This window comes from Saccopteryx bilineata, chromosome X (genome assembly GCF_036850765.1).
Source record: "Saccopteryx bilineata isolate mSacBil1 chromosome X, mSacBil1_pri_phased_curated, whole genome shotgun sequence".
NCBI lineage: Eukaryota > Metazoa > Chordata > Mammalia > Chiroptera > Emballonuridae > Saccopteryx > Saccopteryx bilineata.
Window position 1 is genome coordinate 63,269,199 of NC_089502.1, and position 14,228 is coordinate 63,283,426.

Sequence of the window (14,228 nt, forward strand, 5' to 3'; positions counted from 1 at the left end):
CGGACACTCCGGCTCTTCTCTCACCTTAGCCAAACTCGCTTTCCCGCCTCTCTCACTCCGACTTCCCTCCACTCTCAGCTCTTTCCCCTCCTCTATCTCCCACGCCACAAAACCCCGTCCCGCACTCCTTCCCCCTGCCCTTTCCCTTCTCCCTTCCTCTCCCCCCTTTCAACTTCCTAACCGCTTCCACCTCAGACTCCCCGCCCCCCCCCACCCCGCCACCACACACACGCACACAGCGTGCCTAAACCAGTCGCCTGCTCTCGTTCCGCTCGTTCGGAGCCATGGCAGGACCTGGGGGTTGGAGGGACAAGGAGGTAACGGATTTGGGCCACTTGCCGGTGAGTAGAAGTGACTAATACCCCCCAAAGTGCTACTTCTTTGGGTTTTAAACACCCGGGGAGGGAACAGACGTCCAAAAGTTAGGCTAGGCTACAACTTCGACGGGACCGCGGGTGCAGGAGGGAACCCGGAGAGCGAGCTTACGGAAAAGACGCCCCCTGGATACTCTGTCCACGCCAAACTTAAAAAAAGGCAAAGAGACTGGTGAAGGTAGAGAAGGGATAATAATAGGTGGCGGTTCTGTGACCCTAAACAGCAGGACGTTTTCTAAATGTGCTGCCAGCAGCCCCGCTCCTGTACCTGTCCTAGCTGGGCTCCAGGAGAGACTACCGGGGGAGACGAAGCATGCTTTCCTGAAAGCAGTCCTCCCTGTCACCCTACCGCCCCATCGTCGTTTCCATCTTCTCTTGCCAGCAGAGATGCCCACTGTCGCGAAATGACCTTTCCTTGTGGATGACAGAGGGCTAGAAAATTAAAGCATTGGAGTTTCACTTCTCCTGCTTTCTAAAAGCACTTTCTAAAACCTCGTTCTGCCAGGGCACTGTTCCAGATTGGATATTGCTAGAGGGAAAGACTCGACGTCCCTTGAAGAAGTGAATTTTGCACACCCCAATTTAAAAACAAAAGTATTGCTCACACTAGCCAACCAGATTGAGCCTTTTCTTATGTTTTGATTGTGAATTCTCATTTTTCCGAATGTCCAACTTTCTTCCAAAGTTGTAACTGATTGGTGAGCTATTATCACCATAGTTATTACTAGACTTATTATTTTAGCAGTGTCATTTATTTCATTGGCATCTGGTTTCTGGCAGATACTGGATCTCACCCAAATCCGTTTTTTAGGTTCTCTTTTTAGATTGGCATTTCACTAGCACCCTCTCTTGAATGCAAAGGGCCCCTGGACTCTGAAAGGGAATAAGCATGCATGTGCTGGAATGATCCCCAGGCAACTGTAGTTCAGGCAGGCCTGCTTGCTTTGGAAAAGCTAAATATTAACCTTGAGGTTATAGGGCTATTCAAAGATGCAGTCTCTTAATTTTATTCATATTTGGCATTTAAAGATTGCTTTCTTAATGATAGCAGACGCCTGTGCCCCGCAAAAATAGGACATTCCCCAACCTCACCTATATAATTTCACACTAGAATGCTGTGGAGCAGGAAGTGATACACGTGGACATTTTAGCGAGTTGTTCTTAGCCTTTAAATAAACATGCTGAATTACAAATATTAACATTGTGGTTATTGATGCAGCTTGATAAAATAAAGTCACAGAATTTTAAAAGACTCAATCTCCTTCAATTCTGCATGCACCCTGTGCATACATGAATATGGAGGCCTTGATTGGTGGTTTTCTCTCTGAACAAAACTTTCAAAATATGCTTAGAATTGCTCCCAAGTAAAAGTGTTAAACCAACAAATGATACATTTCCCTCCTCCAAAAGTCTCTGTGTATGGTGGGAGAAAGAGAGAGAGGGAGAGAAAAAGAAAAGCACGAATCAGAGCAAATAGGTAAAGCCACACATGGGCAAACTGAAATAAACTCTTTCCTAAATTTGACTAGAGAGGAATGGGAAGGACCTCATAGAAATGACAGAGCAAGGAATTTCAAACCCACAGAAAGAGAAGAGAAGGTTTTATTGCCACACACAGAAAAAATGGAGGGAAATGGCCCAGACTAGCAGACTGGTCATGGCCCCAGGACATAAGAACTTGGTGAGAGCAGAGGAGCTAAAGAGAAAGGCTGTAATCTTTACATTGCAGTTCCATGGAATATTAGTTTTCTGAGGATTAATGGTGGTGTGGATGGGAAAAAATCCAAAATTGGTTTTGAAAGTAGGAGTAGGGGTAACACACAAAACCACACATTGATGCTTGGCTTCATTTTACAGGCTTTATGAAAGTCTCATTAAAATTTTTACCTTCTAACAATTTCTAAATTTTTATCATACAGGAATAATTTTATAACATACTGCAAATGTCATCATCATCTGAACAAATTATGCATAATTATTCCCTCTCCTCAAATGTCCAGCTCTAACTTCTAAGATATCTAGCAGAAAAGTAGCATCTATTTTACAATTTTTTATGTCATATTTTTAGAGATGTGAGAAGTTCACTGTTACTTTGATCACTGGGGCATTATTTTTAGTTATTTGGAACTTCTTGGCATTTGACTTACTTCCTGAGCCTCTGAGAAAGTAAAGGTAAATGAAGAGGCCAAGCAACATCTAAGTCAGCCCCTTGGAAGTTTGCATTTTGATAAAAAGTAAAGATGATAAAGCAAGGAAAGAAACCTGCATATGATGGGAACCCTTTCAGTAATTATCCTCAATAGGATATATATAAAGTTTAGAAGGTTGGCATCTGTGAACACCAAATATACCAATTTGGAAACTGCCACATAACAAGAGATTGATTTAGAGCTTAGAGTTTCACACTGAGAAAAAAAATCTTGCAGAGTATAGAATAATTAAACATGGGTCTAGTTTAAGATTGATATATTATGCCTTTTGTAGAGCTGGCCAGCTAAATGACCAAGAGGACACAAAACCTTGAGAGAGTCAGGCTTACTGTGCAAATTGGGATTTAAAGACAGTGATGGAAGTTATTTTGGGTATTCTTGTTATTACACAGATATTGTATTTTAAACCTAAAATAGTAAGAATGAAAACTGGAAAGCAGGAGAGGGGCAAGGGCTAACTTTTTTTTTTTTTTTTTTTTTTTTTTTTGCATAACACCTTAAAGTTAGAAACATAAGGGAATCAATATAACCAGAGAATGACAAATCAACTACATTTTTGTTTGTTAATTTTAGGTTGTTGTAATTTTTTTCTGATTGACTATTGAAGAAATATTTACCATAGCTGACAAAATAAAAAAAGTATAGATTTGTGGTTTGTGCTGTCTTTTTGGAAAAAATTGCAATGCCTTATGTCTTTGTGTGTGTATGTGTGTGTGTTTCTTCTTCTTCTTCTTCTTCCTCCTCCTCCTCTTTCGTATGCCAATGTCACTCAATCCTTGGGACTGGAAAGTATTTCTTCATCTCCAAATCTGGCATGTCTTCAGTATGATAGTTGCCTTTGCCTTCTGAGCCCAGTATGGTAATGACATTCCTTACGGCTGTGGCCTTGGTATTTGACACTGCCATGTGTAGTCCTAATCTATATTGGGGTCAGGATTAGACAGGTTTGGAGGACAGTAGTAGCAGTGGTGATCTGAAATAGCACATGATCCAAAAACTGTATTTGAATTACATTAGGTTTATATTTAAATATAAATGCCAGCTCTTCCAGTCTTCCACCATCCAGACCAAACCTGTTTTCCACACCCAGTCATGAGAACCTTTCCATTTAACCAAGTCCATTAGCCTGCTCTTTTGAAGCATTTTTGCTTTCTTGTATGCAAAAATTGAAATATTCAGGATATCTTCCATTACACATTCTAGAGCATCACCTCAGCATGACACTGTATTTCAATGTTTTCTCTGTCTTTTTTTCTAGTTACTTGAACAGTGGGATTTATGTTAATGCACACGAATAGTACAAAAGGATCATCTGGGAATATTAGAGCTCATCCCCAGAAATTCCAATTTCACAACTCCATGGTAGGGCCAAGAAGTTTGTTTTAAATAAAATTCCCTACATGATTCTCATGTAGTGAGAGTCAATATAGTTCAGTTTGAGAAACACATGTCTAGAAGAAAAGATTATTTTTCTAAGTTTTCAAGTTGAATTTGAAAGTCTATTCTTCCAACTAGCTCTGAAACTCACTCCGGCACTGACACTGTTATATCTGCTTTTCTCAGGTTTTTTCTCCATTAAGACTTTACATAAAATTGCTACCTGTAATATTTAAAACAAAAGAAGAAAAGCCTCTGCTATTTCTTCTAGGTACTGTGCAATCTTTTTCTTTCCTGTAGTTGACTACTGAAATGTGTTTCTTAGATCTACTTCATTGCTACCCTAAATCTGAAATTTATTGCTATCCATACCGACCATTTAATGGTTCCCTTTTTTTCTTAATTTAATTTCTGCCATATTTCAGTTCTGTTCAATCAGCCTCTATCTCTCAGTCTCTTCCACAACCAGTAAACACTGCCTTCTAGTGGTTCTTTTTCTTCCTGTTACCCCCATCTCTGCCATTAATAAAATTATCCATTAAGATTCTTATTCTTTCTCCTCTCTTTAAATTCAGAAGACAAAAACAAGTCCCCCAAAATACTAGGTGTCTGGGGAGGGGGCAATCAGTCTAGGACGTTTAAATTGTAGCAGATCATTTAGATACAGAGAAAATACAACACAATATAAAGTATTTGCCTAACATCTTATGCTTCAAAAATGTTTTACTCATTTATTTTGAAAAATAACTTTTACAAATTGGGATTTCTTGATTGCTAATCCTTTTCTCCCCACCAAATGAAACACCAATGCATCCCAAACCACTAAATAATCTCCAAATTGACATAGCAATCATAAATGAAAAGATCTTCTTCTGGTTTGCTTATCTTGTTTTGGTGTGGTACAGAAGAGAAGAAGACCGTATAATTGTGGAGATCTCTCTGATGTAGTCCTTTAACTTCACAGTGACAAAAAAAAAATTTCTTTTTCATGTTTCCATCCTTAGGGGACCAGATTAAACTTTCTTTGACTATAATTAAGTGGAAATTTTGATCTAAGAAAGTGAGTAATATTATCCTAGTAATTAGCATAGCTCTTCTTTTTCCCCAGTTTAACAATAATTTAATCTTGAAAGATACTAGTGTGAAGATGGGGGATGAGAACTATTACATAATAGCATTATAGAATAGATGAATACTATGCTGAGCTGCCTTTAAAAACAAAAGAAAAAATTAACACCTTTATTTAAATTAAAAGTGAGCATGAGGAGAATCAAGATATTTTGGTCATTTGTGAGTAGGACAAATTTTCTATACAAGATGAGTATTAATAAAATAAGGCCACCAAGAATCTCACAGGCATTTATAGTCCCTGTACATTTACTTATTTGTTTACTTATTTGTTTTTCTTTCCTTTCTTTTTTTCCTTTTCTTTCCTCTTGAGTAATTAGATACCTGAATTCAAAATTTATGACCAAGATATTTATGTTATTGAGGGGTAGAAAAAGGATGAAAGTAACTTAGGATGTTTGTGCTCAAAGATTCAGAAAAAAAGTTCAGATAATTCAGTACTTTTCTAATATATGGTATCTATTTCAGCTCAAGTTCAAACTTAACTATAACAAAGAGTGGTTTACTAATATGAATTGTTTAACATAAATGATTTTTTTGACAGATGGCCAGATTTAATATTTCTCCAGAATTAATATTTTTTCATATAAATCTCTCATTGATATCCTTCAAAGAAATATGTTAAAGTAATAAAATTGTCAAGTCAAAGCTTATCAACTCTTTTGTTGGCTAACATTTTCCCATAAAATTTTCATTGAGTTATAATAACAATGATATGCTTAATATTAGGTCACTATAAAATATATTTTTCTTTTCTCTTGAATCCTAAAAATTGTTATTATAAGTAACTTTTAAATTTTCATTGGAAGTATATTCCCTGAGCTGTTTATAATGATTGTGTGTATTTTGTGACATTGATTTTGATGATGATTTTAAGAAAGTAAACTGCTGTTTTCTCTAACAATGGTTGTATCAATCCAGTGAAAGCATGTGGATTTTAAAATGCTGAAATCTGATTTTCTTTCTTATAAAATTTTAGAGCTAGAGCTAGAAAATCACCTAACACAGCACGTTTATTTTATATATGTAAAAAGTAAGTCTCAAAGAGAGTAAATAACTTAACCAAAGTCATATAATTAATTAATGGCAGAGCTGGGGTTAAAACTCCAGTCTACTGATTCTGTCCAGTTGAATACTTGTTGACTGAAGTAATCACAGAGCTGTGTCATTTTCCCAAGACAGTTATACAAATATCACACCAGCTTTAAGGAGTCTATAGTTTTGGTATACACCTTGCACATACTCAATATTTTTTTGTTTAGCTCACATTTGTCACAGTAACAAAAGTGTTTTCAAATAAGATTAAACAAAGTTTGTATATATAAAATGTGTTTTCTATAAGGCACATGAACTTCCAAGAATTTGCCAATACACTTACCACTTTGTGTATACTGGCTTATATTCATATGTCATATAAGTTTTGATAAAATTGCATAATAATCCTCTATACTAAAATCTTAAGCAGTGATAAAATTTTTTTAAAAAAACTTGTTTTGTGGTGAATGAGAAGGGAATATCCATATTTTAAGGTAAGAAAGCAATGTTCAAGGGTGAATATGGAAACCTTAGAAATTTACCAATGAACATGTTACATTTTGTCTTCTATGATGCCACATTTAAGCTTGAGATAATGAAAATATCAGTGAACTGTGTCATGAAAATATATGCAAAGATTAGTTTGAAAACAAACAAAACCAGTTTTGCCTAGTATTTTTGGTGATTAACTTTTAATTGCATAATCTTGCTTTGTTATTCATATTTAGAAATGATATACTTTCTTAAGAATTATTATATTTAAATCTATCTAGATTTTATATCCACTATGTACTCATCATTGCTGTAACCTAACCCTTCTGAAGCCTATTTGGTTAGCACTCAAAAAATAGATATTAAAGAGGTATTTCAATTGTAAGTAAATGACCTTATTCTATTTTAATATTCTCTCTTATTATATTATGAGATATATATACAACTAAATACAATTGTATGTATTTTACAGTTTTATGATAATTAATGTACAATTACTGTTTCTTTTTTATAAATGACTACACTTATTTAGTCCAGCCAGATTGTGACATGTATATTCTTTTGTTAAGTGACACATTCTTCCCATTCTAAGGGAACAAGGTAGATTTGAAATACCATTCTAGATAACTGAATGCTTGCATATTTTTTCAGAAAGATTGACAATTTTGTTCTACATTTTTTTAGGATCCAACTGGAATATTCTCACTGGATAAAACCATTGGCCTTGGCACTTATGGAAGAATCTATTTGGTAAGTGTAGATAGATTACATATTTATACTTACTTTTCTAACAACAACAGTGATTGCAAGTCAAAACTCTACACTACAAATCAAATAATGCCAAAACACAATATTTTATTTTGAGAGATGAATCAAATTAAATTAGCACAGTGACATCTGCGACAACTATTTCACAAAGAATAGATTGTTAATCTATAGTGACCCAAACAACCAAACATAAGATCTAAAAATTACTAAGAGAGAGTTAATAAAATCACCAATGGAAAAAGAAATTAATTTAAATAAGATGTACTGAAATAAAAACACCTTTTATTTTATATTATACCTCCATACCATTCTATTTACTCATATTCAACTTTTAAACTGAATGTAACAAAAAGGAAATTTTTTATACATTCTATATCATACTGTGTACATGAGTATGCACATATGTGTGACAGAGTTTGCCTAAGAATCTAACAAGAAAAGCTCTGCATTTATTTAGTGATTATTTATTAGGCATAAGTATGTACCAGGGACCGTGATACTCTCTGGAGATAAAGTGATGAACAAAACAGATGGTTCCAGTTCATCTGGAGCTTATGGTCTAGAAATGTGTAAATGATTAAATGTGAGTATGTGTGAGGTGGGTGGGGAAGGTACATATATAGGTAAACAAACAAATAAATAACTGTATGATTGAAATTGTAATATATTCTCTGTAAGAAAATTCCTAGTGATATAATAGAATATAACAGGAGAGCTAACTTTAGATTGAACTCCTTGCAGAAGTGGTAGGTAAACTGATCAGGAGAATAAATATGAGATAACCAAGGAAAAGTCTGGATTTGGAAATGACGTTGATGCACTGTAGGCAGAAGCAGGGCAGTGTTAAAAGATGGCTTGGAGTTGAGGGTGCTTTCGTGGCCCTCTCACCGTGATTGGTTGCCCTCTCCCCCTCTAAAATGGGGAACAGACATTTTTTCAATCTTGCATAAGTTTCTATACAAATTTAGTATTCCTCTTTTCCAATCCTTTCCTTCAAAAGCCATATCACTGTTCCTAGGCTGATCCTTACTGTAGGCTGATCACAGGTCTTCTGTGTTAGGGTTGTACAAAGATGTCCTGTTCTAAGTCTAGCAAACCTTCTTTCTAGTTGAGATAAGCCTTGTACCTTTAGGGCTGCAGCTTCCCAGAATGTTTTTGTTTTTGTTTTTTTAATTTATCTACCTGGGTTGGGATGCGGGAGATGGTTAAATTTTTCACAAAAGTGCTTATACTATTGAAGTTGAGTAGTAAAAAAAAAAGTATTGTGGAAGTGCCCTATAAGCAGAAAGAGTATAAGAAACAAAGACAATGCTAATGTTCATGACAAAAGCTTTTTTCAAACCATTTTGTCTTTCCTTATTAATAGACCCAGAGCTATAGACAGTGTGGTCATACAGATACAAATATATTGCCAAGGTCACCTCAGTTGCATCTCAGACTGAATGCTTAGTTAACATTTGTGTGATCTAGGTGAATTTTGCCATGTTATGCATAAATATCTACACATTATACATAGAAGTTCATCTTCTTTATGGCACATTGATAATCTCCATGGATCTATATACACTTTAATTATGAGGGGTGCATGCATGTGTGTGTGTGTGTGTGTATGTGTACTTGGTTTGATTTGAAGGTATAGAGCTCTCTACACCACTATATCTTAAGAATAAAAACCTCACTTGTTAAATGTAAAACAAAAAGGTAAGATTAGATAGCCCAAAAAGATGGGTTCTCATCATCAGTCATCAGAGCTGTGATGCCACAAACAAGAGAAAATTCAAGAGTGTAAAAAGGTGAGTTATGCATGATAATTCCTTTTTATTTTTAACTACAGTTTATTGAGGTACATAGCAGTATCCTCAAATAACATTGTTTCATTGAGTGTCGTTTTGCTAAAATGTTGATGAGATGCTATAGTAATTTAAATCTTTTTTTTGGCTTGACCTGTGGTGGCGCAGTGGATAAAGCGTCGACCTGGAAATGCTGAGGTCGCCGGTTCGAAACCCTGGGCTTGCCTGGTCAAGGCACATATGGGAGTTGATGCTTCCAGCTCCTCCCCCCTTCTCTCTCTCTGTCTCCTCTCTCTCTCTCTCTCTCCCCGCTCTAAAATGAATAAATAAATTAAAAAAAATTAAATCTTTTTATATCAATTAGACAATGGTAAAATTGATTTTCATTATATGTTATATTATCAAAATTTGGAGAAGCTATCAACAACATCAAGGACTTACTAGTTTGTATTTAGTAAATTTTACTACTTTCAGCCTGACCTGGTGGTGGCAGAGTGGATAGAGCGTCGATCTGGGATGCTGAGGACCCAGGTTTGAAACCCTGAGGTCACCTGCTTGAGTGCAGGATCATAAACATGACCTCATGGTCATTAGCTTGAAACCCAAGGTTGCTGCCTTGAGCTCAAGGCTGCTACCTTGAGCAAGAGGTCTCTGACTCAGCTGTAACCCACCCCCCTCAAGGCAGGTATGAGCAAGAAATCAATGAACAACTAAACTGCTACAACTAACACATGATGTTTCTCATTCCCTTCCGCAAAAAAAAAAAAAAAAGTCACTACTTTCAGTGCACAATTTTATCATGTAACTACCATCCAAATGAAGATTTTGTGTGTGTGTGTGTGTGTGTGTGTGTGTGACAGAGAAAGGGAAAGATAGGAACAGACAGACAGGAAGGGAGAGAGACGAGAAGCATCAATTCTTCGTTGCGGCTCCTTATTTGTTCATTGATTGGTTTCTCATATGTGCCTTGACGGGGGGGGGGTGCTACAGCAGATGGACTGACCCCTTGTTTAAGCCAGCGACCTTGGTTGGGTTCAAGCTGGTCAGCTGTGCTCAAACCAGATGAGACTGTGCTCATGCTGGTGACCTCGGGGTTTTAAACCTGGGCCCTCTGTGTCCCAGTCTGATGTTCTATCCACTGTGCCACCACCTTGTCAGGCAATATTTTTCAAAATACATCTTGAATTACATGGTATACTTTCAAGTAATATTCTATTACCACACAGTATGGTGTCTTACCTTGTGCACTATGGTTATTATTGTTATATGTTTTGCTTTTACGTATGATAAAATCCCACAGTACTACTTCATTTCCTATACTCCATGCAACTAATTTTTAGTCAATTGTATTTTAAAATACAATTTAAAAAGAAAAAAATATATACTTATATTCATTTGAGTTATTTCTTGAATCTTTATTTATTTGAGTACATCCAGCTTTCTGTCTGGATATAATATGCCTTAAGCCTGAAAATCTTCCTTTAATGTTTCTTATAGTGCAGGAAATCTGGTAATGAACTCTGCTTTTTTGGTGAAAAGTCCTCATTTCTCCTGAATTTTTGAAAAATATTTACACTGGGTGTAGAATTTGGGGTTGACAATCTTTTTCAGAACTTTAAAGATACCACTTTATTGTCCTCCTGTGTTTGCTCTCTTGTATTTTTCTTCAGATACCTTTAAGAGTTGTCTCTTTATCTTTGTTTTTCAGCAGTTTAAATATAAAACTTAATGTGTGTATGTGGGGGGGTATTTATCATCCTTGGGGTTCTCTGAGCTTCTTGTATGTGTAATTTGGCATATTATTTGGAGGACTTCTGTCTCTGAATATTTTTTCCTTGTTCTCTTCTCCTTGTTTAAATATAATTTTGTATGTGTTAGACCATTTGATATTAACTCACAGCTCTTGGATGCTGTGTTTTGTTTTTTATTTGTTTGTGTGCATGTATATGTTCCTACGTTCATTTATTTGTTTTCATTTTTTCTCTTTGTGTTTTAGTTTGGGTCAATTTTCCCTCCTTTTTTTTCATTTTACTGATTCCTTTCTCAGCTTTTGCATTTACTAATGAAACTGTCAAAGACATTCATTAGCTTTATTAGTTTTTTTTTTTTTACCAGCATTTCCACTAAGTTTTTATAGGTAATATCTATACTGAAATTTCCACTTGTTTATACATGTTTTCCATGTTTCACTAAAGCCTTTAACATATAAATCAGAGTTATATTAACTATTCTGTTTTATACTTTGAATATCCAAGTCATTTATAAAGTAGGTTATACTGATTGTTTTGTCTCTTAAGAGTGGGCTTTTCCCCTCTTCCTTTTTGTATCTCAGATTTATTGTTTGAATGCCAGACATCATATGTAAAACAGTATTTATGCCTTGAAACGGTCACTCCTGTCCTATTAGGCCATTAATATTGGAGGTTGAGTCAATATAATAATATGAGCTATGTTTTGGTTATGTTGTTGCTATGGTTACCTTCAGTTCATCACCTGCTTCAAATTCTTCTATTACCTTGTGCTAAGCACCAGGGTCTGTTTGCTGAATGCTTTCTCTCAATATTCCACTCTACTCTCAGTCTTAGACCTTCCCTATGCATCTGTGCCTTGGAGATTCTCTCTCCATGCTGTTGTGGTTCCCTTGGTGGTATACTGCTATTGCTTTCATACTAAGTGTTTGGAAACTGTGGTGTGGCTCAGGGAGGAGTTCTCTGTTTTCCTGATTCAGCTTCATTCACAAGCAGATCCTGTGCCTCTAGATTATGGGAGTTGGACTTTATTAGTTATCTTTATCTTCTGTTACTGCTAGGACACTTCTAAATGGTCAAGTCACAGGACTAATTCCTGGTCTTCCCCAAGAAGTAGAGGACTTACTATTTTTTTTTTTTACATTTCGCCAAGCTGTAGTACATCTTCATCTGTACCTTGGAAGAGAGGGGCAGTGTTTTCTGCCCTTTCCATAGAGCTTAAGACTTTTATTCATAACCAAGAAAGGAATTGGACATGGTAGCATGCTTTTCTTACTGCAATGGCATCTCCTCTTCACCAGGTTATTATTATAAATCCATGGAGAAAAGCCTGCACATATGTATAAATTCTTCTTGTATCTATGGCTTCTAAGGACACTGTGCTCTCATGTTAGCCTTTAGCAGTTCATAAAACTTTAGCTGAATTGTTTGCACCAGGTACTATGGTGACCCTGTCTTCCCCAGGCAGCCACAGTGGAGCCAGTCCACATGTCCCATCTCTCCTTGCAGTTGCTTTTCTTTCTTCAGATTGAAGTCCAGTTGGTTGCCTTTGAGATTCTTTTGGGGTTCAAGAAAATTATGATTTTGTAGATTATTCAACTTTTTTGTTGTTGGAGTAGGGACTGTATTCTTTCCAGCTTTATACATCATCAGCAGGAGCCAGAAGTCCATGTCAATTCCTTGTAATCAAACCTTCATAAAGCATTTAACATATGCTAGGCCTATACACATTTATAATTATTAAAAATGTTATATGTACCTATTCAGATACAATGATAAAGAAAACTTTCTACCATCAAATCTTCAAAGTAGCCTCTGTGTTACAGAAGGTCAACGATTACAGATGCTTTATTTATGTTAGTTTTTCTTTTTTCACTTACTGATGTGACATTATTTTTTTCTACCTTAGGTTAATTTTTTTCTGTAAAAAGTTTTGAGATGGTAAAACTATACAGAAAAACCTTCTTCATGGAAAACAATTTTGTAAATGAAGTAAACATTTAAAAAATGTTCATGTTCTTTACATCAATAACTCTACTTATGGAAATATATGATAAGTACCAAAAATATAGAAATAGCATAAAGCTGTCCACTTTAGCATAAAAATGGCATATTATAGTGGAAAAAGGGCCTATATTGAAACCGGGCAGACTGATTTATCTTTTAATTGGCCATTAATTAGTTATGACTTTGAGCAACTCAGTTAACCTCTGAGTATAAATTTCACTATTTTTAAATGGAGCTAAATAAGTGGCCCCAGATGGGCAGAACATCAGCTCTAGATGAGGTTTGCTGGGTAGAGCCCAGTCGGGGTGTATGTGGGAGTCTGTCTCTGCCACCCTGCCTCTCACTTGATTTAGAAACAATAAATAAATAAATAAATAAATAAATAAATAAATAAATGGAGTTAAATAATACCTACCTTGCAATATTTGATAAAATTAGAAACAATTTTATCATATGAACTGCTTGGCACATGGTAGATATCTTTTAGAGGTAGTTATTGGTATCATTATTACTACTGCTATTATTTGTAAAAAGAAAAATTCAGCATAATTCTAAATAGTAAAAAATAAGATGAAGTAAATTGCCTTATACCCACGCAATATATCATTGCTCTGAAAAACAACGTTTATGAAGATATCTAGCAACACAGAACTATGTGTAAGTCGTTAAGTATTTCATATTATATGTACACTCTGATTATAGTTATATTAAAGGATGTACATAAACATGGTTAATAGTGAGATACTGAATATAATACTTATTCTGTATTTTTCTTTTGTGTATGTCTATTGTTTGTAATGTAGTATTATTTAGGTTAAGAACATATGTATGCATGTATATATATGATAGCAGCAAACTCTGTAAAACAAAATGAAAGCATGATACCATTCAAAATTAATGTCAGAGTGACTAATAGAGTCCTTTGCTTTTTCAGTGCTGCCAAACACATCCCCTGCTGGTGTTTGTTTTGGTTAAAATCTCTTCAATGTCTTCCAGCTTGTTTCCAAGTCCTCATTCTCTGGCAAGTTTCCAGCTGTCTGCTGAGGTCTGTGCATGTTGAAATGAGGGCTGCGTTGCACTCTCTACATCACAAATCCTTTTCCTTTCCTTCTTTTCCTTCTAATTAGATACCTATCTCTCTACTCGCTTCCACATCCTGCCAATACAAACCTCACTTAAAATAATGACTTTTTTTTCTCTTGTTTTAAAAGAAAGTACTGTGTTTTTTTTTCCTAATAGACTTATAAAATGTAGTTTCCTTTTCACCATTATACTTTTCACTTAGTCTCATGACGTAAG

At 35.5% G+C, this 14,228-nt stretch overlaps 1 protein-coding gene across 3 annotated transcripts in view; it reads left to right on the forward strand.

Annotated features, from left to right (window-relative positions):
* The first annotated feature begins 218 nt into the window (after window positions 1-218).
* NRK (Nik related kinase) overlaps window positions 219-14,228 on the forward strand; it is a 180,625-nt gene continuing 166,615 nt past the window's right edge. For all 3 annotated transcript variants that reach the window (XM_066249843.1, XM_066249844.1, XM_066249845.1), the window contains exons 1-2: window positions 219-341; window positions 7,301-7,366. In XM_066249843.1, the coding sequence (XP_066105940.1) occupies window positions 285-341; window positions 7,301-7,366 (123 nt within the window). In that variant the 5' untranslated portion in view covers window positions 219-284. The remainder of the gene's footprint in view (window positions 342-7,300; window positions 7,367-14,228) is intronic.